This window comes from Malania oleifera, chromosome 12 (genome assembly GCF_029873635.1).
Source record: "Malania oleifera isolate guangnan ecotype guangnan chromosome 12, ASM2987363v1, whole genome shotgun sequence".
NCBI lineage: Eukaryota > Viridiplantae > Streptophyta > Magnoliopsida > Santalales > Ximeniaceae > Malania > Malania oleifera.
The window spans coordinates 49,499,731-49,519,607 of NC_080428.1; the positions used below are offsets into that span (position 1 = coordinate 49,499,731).

At 36.9% G+C, this 19,877-nt stretch overlaps 1 protein-coding gene across 2 annotated transcripts; it reads right to left on the reverse strand.

The window, feature by feature from the left end:
• Positions 1-4,369: 4,369 nt before the first annotated feature.
• On the reverse strand, positions 4,370-18,871 carry LOC131145003 (U3 small nucleolar RNA-associated protein 18 homolog). Of its 2 annotated transcripts, XM_058094021.1 has the most exons (3): positions 18,478-18,858; positions 13,092-16,597; positions 4,370-6,241 (listed from the first exon to the last, which is right to left on the reverse strand). In XM_058094021.1, the coding sequence occupies exon 3, from the start codon at positions 6,224-6,226 to the stop codon at positions 4,544-4,546; it is 1,683 nt and encodes a 560-aa protein (XP_057950004.1). In that variant the 5' UTR covers positions 6,227-6,241; positions 13,092-16,597; positions 18,478-18,858; the 3' UTR covers positions 4,370-4,543. The 2 variants fall into 2 exon arrangements, with proteins under 2 accessions (XP_057950004.1, XP_057950003.1); XM_058094020.1 differs by lacking the exon at positions 13,092-16,597 and having other exon boundaries at positions 18,478-18,871.
• Between the last annotated feature and the right edge of the window lie 1,006 nt (positions 18,872-19,877).

A 19,877-nucleotide genomic window follows, 5' to 3' on the forward strand; every position in this document is an offset into this window, starting at 1 on the left:
TTTCAAGGAGTTGATTTACATGTCACAACCAGAAGGGTTTTGCCAACCTAAACAGGAGCACTTAGTTTGTAAACTGAAGAAGTCACTTTACGAGTTGAAGTAGTCTACGAGTTAGTGGTACAAAAGTTTTGATGATTATATGATCTTTTTTGGCTATGGGAGGTGCGAATATGATTGTTGTGTCTATGTGAAAAGTTTTGAGGACGGTTCTTTTATATTTATATTGCTTTATGTCGACGACACATTGATTGTTGCTAAAGACATGACTAAGGTAAATCAGTTGAAGACTCTATTGGGAAAAGAGTTCAACGTGAAAGACTTCGGTGCAGCCAAGAGGGTTCTTGGAATGAAGATTTGGAGGGATAGAGTTGTAGGAAGACTGTGGTTGTCTTAGGGTGGCTATGTGGAGAAGGTGTTGGAGAGGTTTAGCATGGCTAATTCCAAACCAGTGAGCACATCGTTGGTGATACATTACAAGATGTCTACCGCACAGTGCCCTAAGACGGACGATGAGGTTCGTGACATGTCGACAATCCCCTATGCCAGTGCAGTGGGGTGTCTAATGTATGTCATAGCATGTACGAGGTCGAACCTGGCACAAATTGTCAATGTGGTGAGTAAGTTCTTTTCGAATCCGGGTCAACAGCATTGGGATGTGGTCAAGTGGATTCTCAGGTACTTGAGGGGTACAACCAGATATGGCATTATGTTCAGTAGACAACAGAGCGATTCATCAGTGGTAGGGTATGTGGATGCTAACTAAGTAAGAGACTTGGATGACAGGAGGTCTAGTATGTATTCACGATTGTGGGAGGACCTATTTGTTGGAGGTCTATGGTGCAGTCACTTGTTGCCTTATCTACCATTGAGTCAGAGTACATGGCAATGGTTGAGGCTGCCAAGGAAGCGTTGTGGCTTACAGGGTTGGTCAAAGAGTTGGGTGTCCAGTAAGGTGGAGTTTGGGTACAGTGTGATAGTCAGAGTGTCATCTACTTGACGAAGAATCAGGTGTATCATGCGAGGATAAAGCACGTTAATGTGCGGTTTCACAATATCGGGGAATTGATTGCTTCAAATGAACTTCTACTTGAAAAGGTTCACACCTTCTAACAATGCAGTTGATATGTTGACAAAATCTGTCACAACGGACAAATTCAAGCATTACTTAGAGTTGATCAACGATCAAGTGATGGTATATATATAATAAAAAACGAAAGCATGAGGAGGTTCCAAAATGTCATTCCTAAATTTTGAAATTTTAAAATTTATAATTAAAACTTTTGATTGGACATCTTTTTATGTTCTTGAGTTCTATTGGCCAAATATTATTAAATTGTGTTCTAAAAATTCACAGGAAAGTTGCAATTAAAAAGCAATGGAAGGGCCACACTAACCCCAAGTGTCTTAGACTTCGTTTTCTAGAAAATTCAAATTCCACGTTAAAAGGAGTAAACTTCTGATATTATTATGGGCAATTTTTATTCTATTTTTACAGTTTAAATTAAAATTAGTTGAAAACTTTAAAATTGCCAACAAATTCCCAAATAAGTATTTGGCTTGGCTTGGCTTTGAACTTTATTTTTCATTCTTGGATAAATCAACATGAAACGAACTACTTATTACTACTACTTGCTTGCTCTGGGAACACGATGACAAGAACATTGAAGTTCATTGTTTAGCACTTTTATCATATATTTGAAGAAATTTTATACTTGAATTTGTGTTGAATTTAGATAAAATATAATATTAAAATTTATTTAAATTCACTTAAATTTAAATTTAAAATTCAGACTCCATAATACATTGATATAAATGCAACTTAGAGAGAGCCAATAATGCATGTGCCATTCTAATTTGCTCACCCATTCTAACCTCCTTCCCCAAATCAAAACCACCGGTAGTTATAAAAGTGGTTTATTTTTTTAGATGTATTATTTATTTTGCATATAATTTTAATTAAAATTAAAATAATGTGTATGCAAATTTTAAAAATAATTAAAATAAAATCATTCATAAAATATCAAAAAAAAATTGAAAAAAAAAAAAAAAAAAGTCATTCCAATTTTTTTAAAAAAAATTTGTTGTCATGTACAACAAGATTGTTCTAGTAGCACTAAAAGGCGATTAGAAATGGAGCCATTAATCAATTACAAACTTACAACACCATTTCAGCAACAGAAAATCCAACACACCATTGTCTTTTTATACCTTTACCTACACTTGATTATTATGGCATTATACCCACACAAGCACACTAGACTCCCACTGTCTACTTACAATTGTTCCCAAAACTGTTTTATCTTGAACGTTTGTGAAGCAATGAACAGGTCCCCAGAACAGGATTATCTTGAACATTAGTAAGGCAATGAACAGGCCAGCCTACTTACAACTGCATGTTCTTCTCTATATATGGAAGAGTCTTCTCTCATTCCTTTAAAACAAAGACTGCAATTGCATAGAAGAGAGGATGTGCTACTGTCCCTGTTGAGAATCCAAGTGTTTTTTTTCTTCATTTTTTATCAACTTGTTAGTTTGTCAGAATTTGAAGATATGTTTGATTTCATTTCTAATACTGCTGATTATAATGCAAATTGCGGCAATCCTAATGCCTGGTTATGGAGGAAATCATTATCCCACCAAATATGACATGAATCCCTTTAGGATGTTGCTTTGACTTTGCTCTATATTGTAGAATTGACCAACCCCAGACGCCGCATACATGGGAGCTTTGTGCACCGAACTGCCCTTCTTTTTATCAATTATATAACATACGCAATTATGCATTCTTCCATGAGGTTAAAATCAACATTGCATGCTGAGATTGGACAGAGAGATGCATGGAGGAGTCTGTACCAATCCCAGCATTGGGAATTCTCGAGACACTTGATTTGGTGGGTTCGTACTTGGGGCTCAAGGGAGTCTTGACACCTTAGTCTTTTCCTAAGCTGCCCAAGTATTTGTCACGCATCATTTGTGGCATGTATTTCCTTCTATTTGTTCTCACACCTTAATTATGTGTCATGACCGGATTTGTTCAATAATTTCCCACTTTTACCTAAGTGAGATGCAATGTGTCATTTTCTTAGGGGAGAATGCCATCTCACAATGTGTTGCATTTCCTCTATAAATACCACCAATCATTCTTCAACAGGATCTTTTTTACACTTGAGCAATTAAGCTCCCTCCCCCAAGCCTCCTAGCTTTAAATTCCAACTAGTTCAGGAAATCCCTCCAGATTCTCCTCTAGGCCCTCTCCAAAGCATTCATTACCTAATTACAAAAAAGCTCTCCTCCCCGCTCGAGAACCTTCCCCACAGTATTTGTAGCATGCTCTCAATAAACCTACAAAATTATACAGCAAAAGTATAACTGTCCTGTAGCCCCAAATATCAGTGTTCACTTGTGGACAACAGGATCTACTTAAAAAATGTCATCAGTTCTCAAGATGTAAAAATTTCCTTTTCGAATTGGCATATCTGAGGCATTTCAGCTTCCTTGAGAAACTAACTTGTAAAAAATACAATATATATATATGAGTTGTAATTAGTTTTATCCATAGAGAAAATACAATATATATATATATATATATATATCTATATATCTGAATGAAAATACAGTACTTCAATGATATAAATTAGTGGGAGAATAATAATAGTTAAAGATGAAATTTATGGAGATGAACATTATCAAAAGATTAACAACATATTAATGGAAAAAAATTAGTTGATCCACACAGCAGAGATGCATATATTCAAGTGAAATTGGAAAGCAAATGCAGAGATTCAAGCAAAATTGGAATGAAGAATAAGAGAGAAAATTTTAGGCTAGAAAGAGAGAAATCGAACCCTAGAAATCGATAACACGCACCAGGAAACTGGAATGAACCTGGCAGAGGGAGTTCTGGGCACTATCAACGGAGGAAGCTGCAGGCATATGATCACCCACAACGACAGCTATGGATGGGGAGAGAGAGAGAGAGGTAGAACTTTGATGCATAAGAATTGAAGGGACAGTCTGCATGGAACTAAAATTTTTCAGGGAAATTTGTCTTTAGGAAAAAAAAGAGTCAAGAATGGAATGCTCCATCTAGTGGAGAGCTGGAGGAATGCTCATCCCTGAAAAAGAGGAACACTTATTCCAATATTCTGAAGTATTAAGTAACCAAACAACAGAAAGGAATTGCAGCTGGAATTACTATTCCATCGACCCCAATTCCTTCCAACCAAATATGCCAGTAAAGAGCAAATAAGGTTGAGGTTCGATCCTTAATGGGATGCTGGGAAACATGCTAACATGCTTGGAATTGCAGCCTCAGCCCTTTTTTTTTTTTTTGTAGTTTTTGCCTGATATATATAAGGAAAGCAATAAATGTTTCAAAAACTTTGGCACAAAAATTGTACCTCCATCAGTCATCAATAACAATTCAATAATGCTAAAACAACACTTAATTATCAAAATAAAGAGATTCTTAACAGAGAATACATTCTTTTTCTATCCTGAAAACGCCCAACAAGTAATTACCTTGTCCTGCACTAACCTTGTTCTAGGCATGTTGGTAATGATGCAACTTGTACAATAACACTTTCCCAGCAGCATTTCCCATAGCCATGAAACCTCCACCAGGACTGAAATCCAAACTCCGAGGATAATGTAGGGTCTGGTTTGGTGGAGGCCAATTGGAGAATACAGTAAATGAAGGAACATGTATCAGCTTTGAACTGTTCTTCTTCATGCTCGAACTAATGGCCAATATCTGGGCATCACAGTTAAATTTCAAAAAATCAACTTTGGTGGTTAGATTCTCGATAGATTTGAGTGGTTTTCTCTTGCCACCTACAAATTCCTCACTGTTGTAAATATTCACAATCCCACTAGTTGAACCAGCAGCAAACAAAGTTCCACTCGAGGATGTACAAAGAGTTGTACCACTAATGCAGCCCTCATCAACACCTTTGTGGAAACAAGCCCTTGTTCTCAGATCCCAATGATAGATATGCCCATCACCACCAGAGCTCAATAGTTGTTGGCCATCACCAGAAAAAGCTAAAGATCGAGCAGTTCCATTCATCTTTAATGTTCCAATTAGTTCCTTTGTTCTGGACGAAACCAATAAAATATAGCCTTCATTACCCACAAAGGCAATTGTACTAGAGTCAGGGGAAACCTCAAAAACTTCCAAACTCTTCTCCTCTCTACCCGTTAGGGGACCTATTTTATCAACTTTTGCTTTAACCAAGTCAAAGGTATAAAAGAACTTCCTTCTTCCTGCTATAATAACCTGAGACCCATCTGGAAAGAATGACGCCTTTCGAATAGGGCAATCATCAAGGAATATGCTCTGAATTTTGGTGTTCCGTTTGCCATCAATCTGAAAAAATCTAAGCCTTCGATCTAATCCAGCAGCAAGTAGCAACTGAGCATTTCGATGGAATTGAACCGAGTTTATAGGACCATTTGAAGGATCCTCTGCGTTTGCATCTATTAGTCTAGAGTGCTCAAGGAGTCCAGGCAACAACTTAGCACTGCTCTTCACTACAAGATCTTCATTTGTTCGAAGGATATCACTAACAGGTTCCTTGTAACCACGGGCCTCGACCACCCCATTTTCCTCATCTGATCCATCATCATGAGAGTCATAACCCTTGGATTGTTTATCAAATTGAGCCCATTCTGTACCTGGATTCAACTTTGCATGCTGAGCCCTCAACCTAGATACATACACTGAACCCGAAATCAAACTCTCATCCTCCTCCTTCCTGAGTTTCCTTAATCTGTTAACTTTAGAGATATCTATATTGGTCCTCTCCTCCTCCTCATCCACCCAAACAGGCTTCCTTTGCTTATTTTCTTCTTCATCACAACTTCCCTCTCTATCCTCTTCGTAAATAGAAAGCTCGCTGTTGGCCAACAAGTCTGTGAAGAATAAGGCAGAACCTTTCTCAGACCCATCTCTCACTTCTTCCTGATCCTCCTTCCCAAATTCAACAGGGGAATAAAGGGATCCAAATAAAAAGTTTTCCAACTTCGTCATCTCCCTTTGCTCGACCTCCAACTGCTTTTCCTCAATTCCTTTCTTTTGTTTCTTGTTCCTGAAAATGTCTAAACTAGTTTCCTTGCCATCTTCAAAACCTTCATTCCCTTCCAAACGTAGAGGCTCATTGGTGCCCTCCCTTTTAATCTTAGCTGCTCGGTTTTTAGAGATAACATTCTGGGAAATTAAACTCATTGTTGAAGATTCCTTCTGCAAAATCAAGCATAAACTTTAACAATAAGATTCAATATTTACAGCTCAAAGTTGCACAGTTTTTTTGGATAATTCACTTTGGTTAAATTTAGAATAAGCTAAAAAATAGTTCACACTAGGGACTAAAAAAGAGAATTCAAATAAATGATTCCAAGACATTAGTGTACATCTTTTCTTTCTAAATACCAAAATACTGAATAAGTGGACATTTGATAAAATGATCCAAGCATAACTTCTACAACATCAGGTTCCATTAGCAGATAAATCTAAATTTTTTGACATAAAGTTGATAAGACCCTGGGGTTTTATCATGGAGAAATTGAGGAAATTTAAAGAATGGAAATATTAAGAGAAATAGGGTTTGATCAATTTGAGAGAATCTGCCTCCAAATTAGCTAAAGGCTATGAATTATGTAATCACTTCATTGCTTGCTTGAATGCCAAAAGCCCCATAGGGGTCACATATATATAGGGTGGAGAAACTAACTCTATTAGGACTGTCAAATATCCCCTTAAATCCTAACTCATTTGTGAATCCTAAGTTCCTAACAAACATTAAATAATCCAAACATCAAATAGAATCCTAATTGATTTAAGACTCGCATTAATTAGAAACCCCAATTGATTTGGGAATCCTAACTAACAAACATTAAATAATCCTAACATTAAATAAAATCCTAATTGATTTGGGAATAATATTAATTAGAAATCCCAATTGAATTCCTTCAAATCAGCCTTGTCCTCAAGGCTGAGCAGCAATAAACTCCAAGAATCACTCCACTTTGTAGCTGCATGCACAATGGCTAGCATCTCTTTGTCAGTCATGCCAACGTGGGATGGAGAAAAAGCTTTATTGGTAAAAGCATTGGGCCGTCTGTCTTGCATTAAAACTGCACCAATGTCAACTCCTGATGCATCAGACCCAATGATGAACACCTCGTTGTATTCTAGCAAGGCAAGAATTGGTGTGGTGGTCATTGCATTCTTAAGCTTGACAAAGGCTTGTTCAACTTCCTTACTCCATTTAAATGCATCCTTTTTTCAATAGAGTGGTCAATGGAGCACTAATCATTCCATAATCCTTGACACACTTGCGGTAGTAACCAGTCAACCCCAAAAATCCTCGCATCATTTTTATTGTTTGTGGAATAGGCCAGTTTGTTATCACTTATATTTTAGAAGGGTCAACTAACACACCTTCTTGGGAAACAATATGCCTAAGGTATTCCACATGTGGTCGAGAAAAACTGCATTTAGGTTTCTTGACAAACAGATGATGCTCACGAAGAGTGGAGAGTAGAGTTTGCAAATGACCTGAATGATCTGACAATAGAGGAATGCGGCAATCATGCATTTGCTGAGGTGGCAATCCCTGTGGCTCCTCAAATAGGTTAGAAAATTCTAAAATAAAAGACTCTAGAACTTCATCCTGCCCAGATTGATGTTATAACTCCTTTGATGCTCGAAGTTGTACTAGGCAGCCACGTCGCTCCTTTTTAAGGAGCTTCTCCATATGATGGCTTGAAATTGTAGTGACATTACCACAACGTTTGCCTTTAAGAGTAACTCGCTAGTCATTCACAGCGAACTTCATAACCAATTTAGAGAAATTCCAAGCTATCTCACCTAAAGTCCTTAACCATTCAATACCCAAAACCACTTCATAGGTTTCTAATGGCAGCAAAAAGAAATCAACATACAACCCATGATTTTGCATAGTAAGTTTAACCTTCGGACACTTGCTTTGACATGTCAAGGTCCATTCATCTGCAAACCTCACATTAAACTTTTCACATTGCTCCATAGGGCTACCCGTTTAGAAATTTTAGTGTCCACGAAATTATTAGTGCTACCCGTATCAATTAAGATAGTAATAGGTTGACATTTTAGGAAGCCTCTAATTTTCATGGTTCAAGGATTAGCATAACCAACTAAAGCATGAACTAAAGAAGTGATAGATTGCCCCCAAGCATAAGCTCAAGTGGTAAGGAGGTTCACCAGAAGACCGCTTACAACGGTGGATCTGGGGTTCAAACCCTGCCGCTTGCAGCGCATATCCGAATTTACCTCCTACATGTTGGTTGTGGGCACGGCTGGCGTAGGCATGGGATTAGTCTGACGCATAAGCCCAAGAAACCCGGCGTATCCAAAAAAACAAAAAATGATAGATTCATCATTATCATCAGATTTCATACCTTCTGAATAGGGGGGGGGGGGGGGGTGGGGAAGTCATCCTCAACCTCTTTTGGCCCCTCCACTGGGTCAATCATCAAGAGTTGTCCTTTTTTCGTTATGGTGCTCTCTATGCCATTTTTCATCACAATGCCAACATAGTACTTTTGTCATTCGCTCTTTAAGTTCCTTCTGAGTCAATCATTTGGAGGGGGATTGTGAGGAACAAATGGTGTGGTAGTTTTGCTGTCATTCTGCTTGCTATTGGTCTTGTTAAAACGACGGTGTTCTTCTCTCAACTTTTCTTCTTCAAACCGTGCTAAGGAAATTGCATCAATCATAGTTCATGCTGATGCACTTTGACCTCACGCCAAATGTTGGGTAGGAGACCTTCAATAAAAGTATTGACAAGTTAGCTTTCATTCCCATCTTTAGTTCTGTTTGAAAGCCGCTCAAATCGTGTCTGATACTCCAAGACAATGCTAGTTTGGAGAATTTTACCAAGATCTCCAATGATATTCACATATCCAATGGGCCCAAATTGGACAAGTAATCTAGAAACAAATTCTGCCCACGAAGGCATTATATAACAAGCTTTAAACCAATCATACCATTGAATAGCATCGTCATCCAGACTAATAGAGGCAATCTCAACTTTTTACATTTTTGGAGTGCGGTGAAAGCGAAAGCATTTTTCAGCCCTAGAAACCCAACCGGTACGGTCATCACTATCCCATCGAGGAAATTCCACCTTCATACAGGAAGGATCATGATCACGCTTTCCTGGTTAACCTCCTTCACACATGTACGACTGCTCCCTACGATTAGCTGATGTAGAGACATCATCTTCTCTCTTTTTATGGGGAGATGTACTGAGTAGTTTGAGGGCAATGCCTAGATCTCTTCAAATTGAGACTTAAAACATATTGCTAAGTTCAACCTTTAGCCTAGCTTCCATCTAGGACTCTGCTGAGTTTTCTAAGGCCATTGTGTATGAGTAAAGATCAAGAATTCCAAGATCTTACTTTTGTTGGCGGGTTAACCGCATCCACAAGAATGCCTATTCTGATACCAAATGATAAGACCTTGGGATTTTATCTTGGAGAAATTGTAGAAATTCAAAGAATGGAAAATATTAAGAGAAATAGGGCTTGATCACTTCGAGGGGATCTGCCTCCAAGTTAGCTAAAGGCTATGAATTATGTTCTTGCTTGAATGCCAAAAGCCCCATAGGGTACACATATATATAGGGCAGAGAAACTGACTCCTATTAGGACTGTAAATATTCCCTCGAATCCTAACTGATTTGGGAATCCTGACAAACATTAAATAATCCTAACATTAAATAGAATCATAATTGATTTGCCAATTGATTTAAAAATCCTAACGAAAGCTCCTGTGGATTCCAAAATATACCTTCACAGACCTCAATTTTCAAGTAGATTCCCCATCACCCGATAAAACAAAATCTAATAAAACAACATAATTTGAGTACATTTATATGGCCATACAAACTGATACAAAAGAATTAAATTGACAAAAATAAATTTAAAAATATTATACAGCCCCAGATTCAAGCAACGACTGAAAATTATTAAAGCTGGTGAAATTTTCATGAATTAGATTTCACATAATCTCAATTTCCATAATGAAATTGCTTGAGATGTGTTTAGTTCTTTAACAAATACACACCTGGCACCACACATTAATTATTTATATCAAATTCAATAAGCAACATAGTTTGTTGAAGGACTCAAGATAATTTGCAGGAAATCTGATTTTTTCTCTTGGCACAGTTCAGTATTTTGTTACTAATATGCATCAGCTTTCTTAATTCTCTTGACTTTCTCTGATTTTATTCTTCAGTGTATGCTGACCTCTACTGAATTTCTCACTCAATTTTCACTAGTTGTTTGAATTGGTAGTTTATGAGTGTATTTTTTCCATAATGGGTATATTTTCTCAAAATTCAATTCAAGAAACTTGAAAATCAAGAGTCTGTAATGTTTGTGATCAGAATTGATAAATAACCATCCCATGAGATTGAGTCATATCACAGAAATGAAATGCTAAGCATAAAGGAGAGTCTTATCAAGGCAATGATCTCTCATATAGTAGCCTGTTTGGTGATCTGAATTCTGCAAATGCAGTCTTGCAGTATTACAAACCTATCAGACCGGAAGGAAGATTTTTAATCAATCCTCCAAGAGAGATCTTTCAGATTGGTGCTGAGATAGGTAAAGATGCCGTAATAGGCCAATTTATTGGCATTTGGCAAGCCTCCAACATATTCATATGCTAAAAATATAATTACGAAGATCTGGAAATAGGCAGGTACAAACTCTTGAGCATAATTCTAAACCCCAGAATGGAAAAACCCTTACTGCCCCAGGATGGGAGTGGGGGACGGCGCAACAGCAGCACCGGCTCTACAAAGTCAGAATCAAAAAACCATGCTCCTCAGATGTTAGAAGAGAGTATTAGTGAAAAGGTTGAAGAAATTCCAGGGTACTGGTTCCTTGGATCCTGACTCCATTTTAAAGGAGGTTTCTTCTGTAAATACTACGTACAGATTCAGCTGTTTTAGCTTCTAAAGCTGGTTCTGATGTCTCAACCCAACTAACTCTTTGGTAATGGATAAGGAACTTCAAAGTCCAAAGTCCAAGTCAGACATAAGATCAATGGACAACAGTGTTAGAAATGAGATAAAACCAAGCCTGGTGAGATGTGCTCCTGACCTTATGCAGCATATGGCCAGTAAAGCAGGATTTTTTCAGCTGTTAAAAAAGGAAGAAAGAAAGGTGTAGACACCCCAATTTGTCCAGGGCCGTGGAACAACCATAAAATTTTTATTTCATATATAAAGTAAAAAAAAAAAAAAGGAAATACAGAAAAATAAAAAAATAAAATATACAAAGAAATAAATTTTACATTGAAAAATAAAAAAAAAATGAAAAATGACAGAAAAAGAAAATTGAAGTGAAGGAGCCTCGATTCTTCATGTTGGCACATGCACACACACACAATTCAAATTCAGTTAGAAAATCATAATTTAAAGCTGATTAGCTAATTAAGAGTGATTGAGTAAATTTAAGTTTGGTTAATCAAATTTAAATTGCAAATTAGTTTTAATTTTGAATGTCTGGTTTGAATTTAATTAGTTAATTAGATTATTCCTTAAGTCCTATAAATAGGGGCTTCACACAGCAAGAAGAGGAAGAGGTACAGTGCTTCTCCACAATCCTCTGTTTCCTAATTTCCATCTCAGCCCCTCCATTGTCTCTGCCTCCTCTCTGCTTATTTAATGTTCAAATTTCATCACATTGCCGCCTGTGCCTCTCCCTGCCGCAGCAAGAAATTATGATGGGTGAACTTTCGGGAGCAATAATTCAAAATAGCAGGTTTATTATCTGTTCGGTTTCATTCGTCGTTTGGGGTTGGTGCGTGACAGCGAGCTCTGAAAATTTTCAAACGGCAAGAATGGGAGATTGAGAACAGAGAAAGGAGGAACTGGGTGCAGTGTGTACGAAGGGAGGTGGGTGCCGGATGCTTCCTATCATCTTTACAACTCGTCGGCGTGTCCGTACATTTTGACTGCCAGAATTACAGCCCACCCCAACCACGGCTACCTCCATTAACGGTGGCAGCTCCTCCACTGTGACTTGCCCAGATTTGATGGGATAAATTTTCTGGAAAGGAAGAGGGGAAAGCAAATAATGTTTGTGGGTGACTCAGTGAGTGTGAACCAGTGGCAATCACTGTTGTGCATGCTTCATGCTGCCCTACCCCTTAACTCCAATGCCATCCTCCACACCAATGACCTTATTTCCACTGCCACTTTCTAGGTACACTCCACCCTTATCTCCCATACTTTACTATACCATAATATGTAGACACCAGGGCTTATATAAAAAAAAATTCCTTCTATAAAATTAAGAAAAAAAATTGAATTTTTTCATTGGATTTTCTTTTTTAAAAAAAAGAGTGAATAAAAGATGTCACATGTCACCACTCTGGGTTAGGGGCGGCAAAACGGGTGGGTGGGCCGGGTCCTCACGAATGGGCCGGGACATAAACGGGTCGGGTCATGAACGGGTCAATACTAAATGGATCACACACATATCAACCCTTACCCACTCGTTTAATAAACGGGCGAGTCACAGGTCACCCGTTTAAAAAAATAATTTATTTATTTGAAAATTTTTTTAAATTTTCATATAAAATGACATTAAAAAAAAAAATACTGCATTGATGCCCAAGTAATTTAATTCTTGCAAGGGAAATGCATTCCCACTTGCTAGATATTAATAACAAAGCATTGTCAGATGATAGTAAATATGATATGAAAGAATTTGTTAAACAAGTGTTATTCTTCTGTTGATTTTAGTAGAGTAGAACATAGAATGCTAAACTTTTTTTCATGGCTTCGGTCACAAGCACTAAAAAAAAAAAAAAAAGGGGAGATGGGAGCTTAAACTTAAAGTGATAAAGAGACTGGGTTCGTTCGATGCAATATCCTCAATAGCCTCAACTTCCACTCTAAATTCTTTTTCAGCTTGTCCTCTATGAGAAGAAATTTAAAAAAAAAAAAGCAGCTGGTAAGCATAGATTTTGATAGCATAAAAAAGAAATAATAAGATTTATAGCCAAAGAATAAACTAGTCAGCAAACTTACAGATTATTGAGGAGCCTTTTAACAGCAATGAGAGTTCCATTAATCAGATTATTGGAGAGTGGACAGTGGTCTGTGGAGCTTGGGGGCCTGACGACTGTGGAAGTGTGGAGGAGACGATCAGAGTCATCAGACGAGGACTCGAGCTCAGCCAATCGGGGAGTGGATCGCAGCAGCGCACCAGCAGGAGGCAGCCAGAGCCGCGGCGCCGCAGGAATAGGATTAGACGATTAGGGTTTTATCACTTTTATGTTTGAATCTTTGATCTCTCAGCACGCACAGCAGTCAGTAGACGGGTGGGGGTTCCAGTTACCACTAATTTATAAGCCAAATAAAAGGTTCACCCATGGGTGACCCGACCCGAACCCGGATAGACCTTTTTATTAATGGACGGGTCACAGGTTGACCCGTTTATAAACAAGTTGATTTTTATGTACCCAAACCCATCTTAACCGGGCGGGTTATGGGCGACCCGTCAAGTCATGACCCGTTTTATCAGGCCTACTCTAGGTAGACACATGACCCACTGAGCCAGACCAGTTAACCCGGTTCAGACTGGCCAAACCGGTTTGTTTTACCTAAACCATTTATTTATTTATTTTATTAATTATTTTATTTATTTACACTTTTAGTTAGTTTTCTTATATTATTTAAGTAGAGAAAAATCAAAAAAAAATAAATAAAAGTTTGGAACAATATTTTTGAAGTCAAGAAAAATATTTTGAGTTATTTTGGCTCAAAATTTAAAAAAAAAATAGAAAAATACAAATACGAAAAAAATGAGAAAAAATTCTCTAAAAATCCCAGAAGGCTTTAAAAAAATGTTGAAAAATTTTTGAAAATTTTTACAAAATTTTGAAAAATCTGGGAATGTTTTCAAAGATATTTTTTTATGATTTTAATTGTTTTTCTGTGGGTGCGTCCCAATGATTTCAAAATAGGTAAAAAGGTATTTCAGACCTCACCTATATTAGCTCTAAGGAAGGTTTATCTAACAAGATCCCCTCATTTGGAGGTATTATTAGACATTCCTAATCGCACTGTGATTTTTCATTTTTCATTTTTATTTATTTATTTATTTGCTTACTTTTATTTATTTGTTTATTTATTTTGTTTATTTATTTATTTGTTTACTTTTAAAGAGTTAATTAAAGACCATCAAAATTCAATTTAGGGATAATTCATAATTAATTAGGTACCGTTCGTAGAACGGGTGCGTAAGGAATGCTACTACCTTCCCCTCGCATAACCGAACTCCTGATCCTGATTCTGGTAAAGCAAACTAAAGCTACTGTTCCTTGGCCTAGGAATAGTCTAAAGACCAATCAATAAGTAGTAAATAGGAACCGCACTAAGGTAAATAATAGGTTAGTGGCGACTCCATTCAAATTTCTAGATCTATTATCCCTCGCCATTCCAGACCCTTCTTCGGGATGTTGCGATAGTTTGGCGACTTTGCTGGGGACTTAGAGAGTCGAGCTGTCAATTAGTTTTGAATTATCCCAAATTTGAACTTAATGGTCTTTTGATTGCTCCATGATGTTTTATTTGTAAATATGGTTGATTGTTGCATACTTATTTTACCTGTATATATAATTCTTGCATGTATGGAATGGATGGATAAATAGGTGCAGGGTTTAATGATATGTGGGGAATTAAAGGGATAGGCTTTAAAAGAAATATATAAGCACACATATTTTAACGAGCCTTCTACCTAGGCTTTACCTTTTAGGAATAGAAAGGAGCACAGTATCGTTAGCTGTCATGAGACAAGGTCTTTGGGGGTGCATGAACCACTCCGCTCAGATTGAACTTTGTCTAAGCCCATTGGGTAAGGATAGGGGGCATGCTGGGAACCTATTGTTGATAAGGAATAGAGCTTGAACCACACATATTTTAACCCTAGCTTTCTCCCTTATAATAGGGCCTTGGTGAAAACCTATAAGTGATAAAATTCACATAGGGTTGGGACAGAAGCTTCATCCTTCTTCATATGACTTAGTCCAGTCTTTGTTGTGTCTGTTTGAGTTCCTTTGTGTGGTGTCCCATGCTTTTCATCCATTTTAGGCATACGTGCTACTTAGTCAAAATTTTGGAAAAACCCCGAGTCATCTTATGGACAACTCAGTAGTGGTATACAATGAAGAGGAAATATAGGTTCAGTAGTGTTTTGGAGTCCAACAGAATCATAAGAAAAGTAGTTGAATTAAGGGAATTCAAATGATTAAGGAAGGTCCCAAGAGGCAATCTGGTCAAGTTAGTGCATTAATCCTTCCAATCTCCAACCATTGTGCCTTTAAGAAGTTCCCACTTTTTCTGATAGAGGGTTTGTTGCCAAGTCTTATCTTAACAGGAACGGTATGGTTAAAGGGAAAAGAAGGGCTGCATGAAAGAATTCCTAATTGAAAAATTTGTCAGAAGCAGAATACTCAACAGGTGGGGCGATTCCTAGGAGTTGACAGAGGAAAATAAATTTTCCTACAAGTTGGAGAAGACAACCTGAATTAAGTTGAGGATTGTATATTAGGAGCTAAGTTGAATTGGGAGTTTCATTAGGTGATGAGGTCTTCCGAAGAATTCTGGAAAAGTAATTTAGGTTGCATGCATGTTCATGCATTTGTGTACATATTCATGCATACACCTATTAAGAAAAAAAGTAATTTGCAGAGAAAGAATCATCCGTACAAAGTTTGAGGGTGTCAACATTAAGCAACAAAAGCATCATTATAATACCAGAAGGAAGGCCAGAATAATGAGTGAACAAATGGAGAACCACGTGATGGGTTTGGAACAAGGTTAGGAGGAAATAAGTTGGGATGTAAGGGAAATTAAAGAGCAGATAAGCCAGCTCATGGAAATGATGACCACTATAAACAAGGGAAAAGTTGCGCAGATTCCAGAACCTGTGATAGAAGAGGAGCCTTTGTTTCCACCCAAGTCTACACCTATGGAAACTCGCCCTCCAGTTCAACCAATGAAGTGGAGACTGGTCCTAGTTTGAGTGCACAACCATTCATCCCAACTGTACCAGTGTCAGGGTTATTGTCAATGGAGATGCCACCACTTGTAATTCTTGATTCTGGAGAAAAAGGAGCAACTAAAGAAGCAAGCAAGGAGCAAACTCCAACCTCCGAGTTTAATCGTAAATACGAGGTGTTGGAGGAGCGCCTGAGGGCAATGGAGGGAACAAATGTGTTTGGATCAGTTGACGCATTCGATTTGTGCCTAGTGCCAAATTGGTCTTGCCTCCCAAATTCAAAGTGCCAGATTTCAAGAAGTTTAATGGTTCAAGGTGTCCCTACTCATTTGAAGATGTATTGCCAAAAAATGGCAGCACATTCGAATAATGACAAACTCCTTATCCATTGCTTTCAGGATAGTTTAACAGGGGCAGCCTTAAGATGTTACATCCACTTGGACCGGCAAACATCTGCACCTGGAAGGATCTGACTCGAACTTTTATAGCTCAGTACCAGCACGTGATTGAAATGGATCCAGATAGGTTAACACTGCAAAACATGGAAAAGAAAACAAGCGAGTCATTTAAGGAGTAAGCTTACCAGTAGAGGGAAACCGCTGAACAAGTACATCCTCCGATGGAGGATAGGGAGGTCATTTCCTCGTTTGTTAACACACTCAAGGATCCCTATTTTGGCCACCTTATTGGGAGTACTCTACAGAATTTCGCAGATTTGGCAACCATGGGGAAGCAAATTTTGGCCACCTTATTGGGAGTACTCCACACCTAAAATCCAAGCTTCCAAACCCTATTCAAGTGCAAATTAATACCCTGTTTTGGAAGCACAGCGATTCCGAATATTAAATTTGAATCTTGTCTGTTTGCTAAACTTAAAATAGATCTATACTACATTTTTATATAAATTCAAATAAATCTAAACTCAGGTTTAAACCCCAAGCTCCTAATGTAAATATATTTTGAATTTTAAGTAATTTTTCAGTCGGCATTCCTAGCTAAAACACTTTTTTGCATTCCTTTTAAAATATATTTTTGGGCACAGTAATGACACATTCTAACATAATTTTCTAAAACTAATTTCGTATATTAAAAATCAAAATTAATTATGAAAAAAGAATAATAAAAATGAAATTATAAAAAAAAAGTAAATTGCATTTACATTGTGAGAAGTTATATGGAGGTAATATTTATAAGTCTAAAATGGAAACATATACGAAAGAAACATGCATTTATGTCAAAAATTTTAATTGTTTCATACAGAAATGAAATTTATGTTTGGCTCATGAAATAGAATAATGTGAAAATGGAAGTAAAAATTATATAGAGATATAATAATTTATAAGAAAAAGGCACACATACGCGCAAAAGCATGCATCCAATATAAATCGAATAGGAAAGGAATAGATATTCATTAATACTTAATGTGAAGTTGTGAACAATATAAGTCTCAACAACAGTATAAGACTATAAGCCTCGTTCTTAATGTCATCTCAAAGAAATCAAGCAAAAATCAAGTGTCTAACAGTATATATATGTAGAAGCCCCAACAACAGCCAGCTGCGAACATCATAGAAATTGGTAAACCAATGGAATTCATAATTTTCAATAGAAGTCATGCACTGAACACAGCACTTATATTTAACAGAACATGAAGAATACAGACACAAAGTTCATTGACTGATCTAAATTGATAATTCAGTGATAGATTCATTAGCTAATTTAATTTTTACAAATACTCATTTTTGTAATGAATACTAATTTTGGTATTCATAATTTTCAATAATGAATGCTTCTAGCATTATTGTATTAATGTGTTAAAACATGTGTTTTGTAGTGCTTAAAAAGGGTCAATGGTTTAACTCTGAAAATCAGTGTTTTAACACTTCAAAAAGTCAGTGTTTAAATTATTACCTTTAGTGTTTAGAAATCAGTATTTTTGGTTTCTTAATTAGTAAAAACAACAGTGTTTTAAGGTGTCTAGGTGTTTGAAAATCAGTGTTCTAATGCTTAAAAATTAATTTCTTGATTATGATTTTAATGCTTAAAAAATGGTCAATTAGAGCTTTTAATGTTTCAAAAATTAGTGTTTTACTTAGTGCCTTTAGTGTGTTTTACCTATATTTCAAAAATCAGCACGTTAATTAGTGCTTTTAGTATGTAAAATTCAATGCATAATTTTTTTTTCTAATTAGCATTTTTATTATTCAACAATCACTGTATATTACTTCAAAATCAGTGTTTAGATGACAAAGATCAGCGTTTTAATTCCTCAAAGATCGGTGTTGTAATCTGTATTATTATTACTGTTAAAAATCAAATCACAAAGACACAAACAATCATTAATTTTTAAAAGAAATATAGATTCGAAATATATGAGTTGAAATCAAATTTTAAAGGCTGACAGGGACATACCCCTTCGCCGGAATAAATGGTGCGGCCGCTGCGGGCCTGCGGTTTGCTGACTCTGTCGAGCGGTGGAAGATGGAGGCCTGCCGGGCCGTAGGCGAAGATCGACGAAGACACGAAGTTGCAAACAGAGAACAGCCGAAGTGAAGCTCTCTTCGGGTACTGGTGAAGCCTCAGCCCTCAAAACCGTTAAGGCGAAGGAGAAGGCGGAGGCGAGGGCGAGGGCAAACCGGAGAGTGGACACTGGAGTTTGGAGCGTGGAGTCTGGTGAAGCCTCACCCCTCCCTCAAGCCGTGCGGCGAGCGCGAATATGCCGCTCTTTCCAGGGCTTCACTTCTGATTTCAGTCGGGACTCGGGGCAGAAGCCCATGAGCCCAGACGATTGGCGCCCAGTCAGCCCACTGCCAAGGCCCACTCCCAATTCACTGCTAAACACTCGAGGGCAAAAGCCCCAAATTTTAAAATCAGAATTAATCTCTTAAAAAAACCTCAAACCCCATATTTACATTTGTATTGAATGTGAATAAGATATAACATACAATTTTATTCAAATCTAATAAAATCCAAATCCAATATTAGAAAAACGTACTCACAAACACAACAATTGATCAATAATTACTAGGTTATGAATTTCAGCTTTTTTTTAATGGGTTGATAGATACTTGTTGGATAATCCAATTTGATCATTTTAGTAATAGATAATTTTTTTTAAAATCATATCCAACTCATTTTATGTATAGTTCGGTTATAAGAATTTAGGCGAATAGAATTTGGTTCAAATTAATAAATTTTTATCTATTTTGTTTAGTATGGTTTACAGTCTAGTCAGCTCATAGTAAATTCATAGATGATGATTGTTTTTAAATATTATATGTTGGGTTGTTTTAATCACAAAAATATATATATATATAAATAAAAATAAAATAGGCACGGAGCATGAATGAGCAAGCACACACAACATCATGATCATGACAGGATATTTCCATTAACAAATTCAAAGTTTTTTTTTTTTTTTCTACCTTCTTCCCATGAAAGTTGTGTACTGTATAATATTCAATGTCAGGAAAGGGAATATATATATATATACTGTTGCAGGATAAAATGTCAAAGGATCTCCAATGAATTTTTCAATCTTAATTGCCTGAAAAAGAAACAAATGAGAGTAGTTTGGAGGACTCAGGGTGTACTCCGAGGGATCACTCAGATGTCTAAGTAAGAAACTGCTTTAAATAAGTTGTAAGCAATAGTAAAGATGGGTTTAAATGAGATACTTTTACCTCTCAGCAATACCCCCTTTTATAGTGGCGAGGTTTGACTCTTGGGAGATTTACCATTATGGAGTCTGACGTAGATCACTCCAACCATTACAGCGTTTGTAACCCGAAAAAATTAATTAATAAAAATAA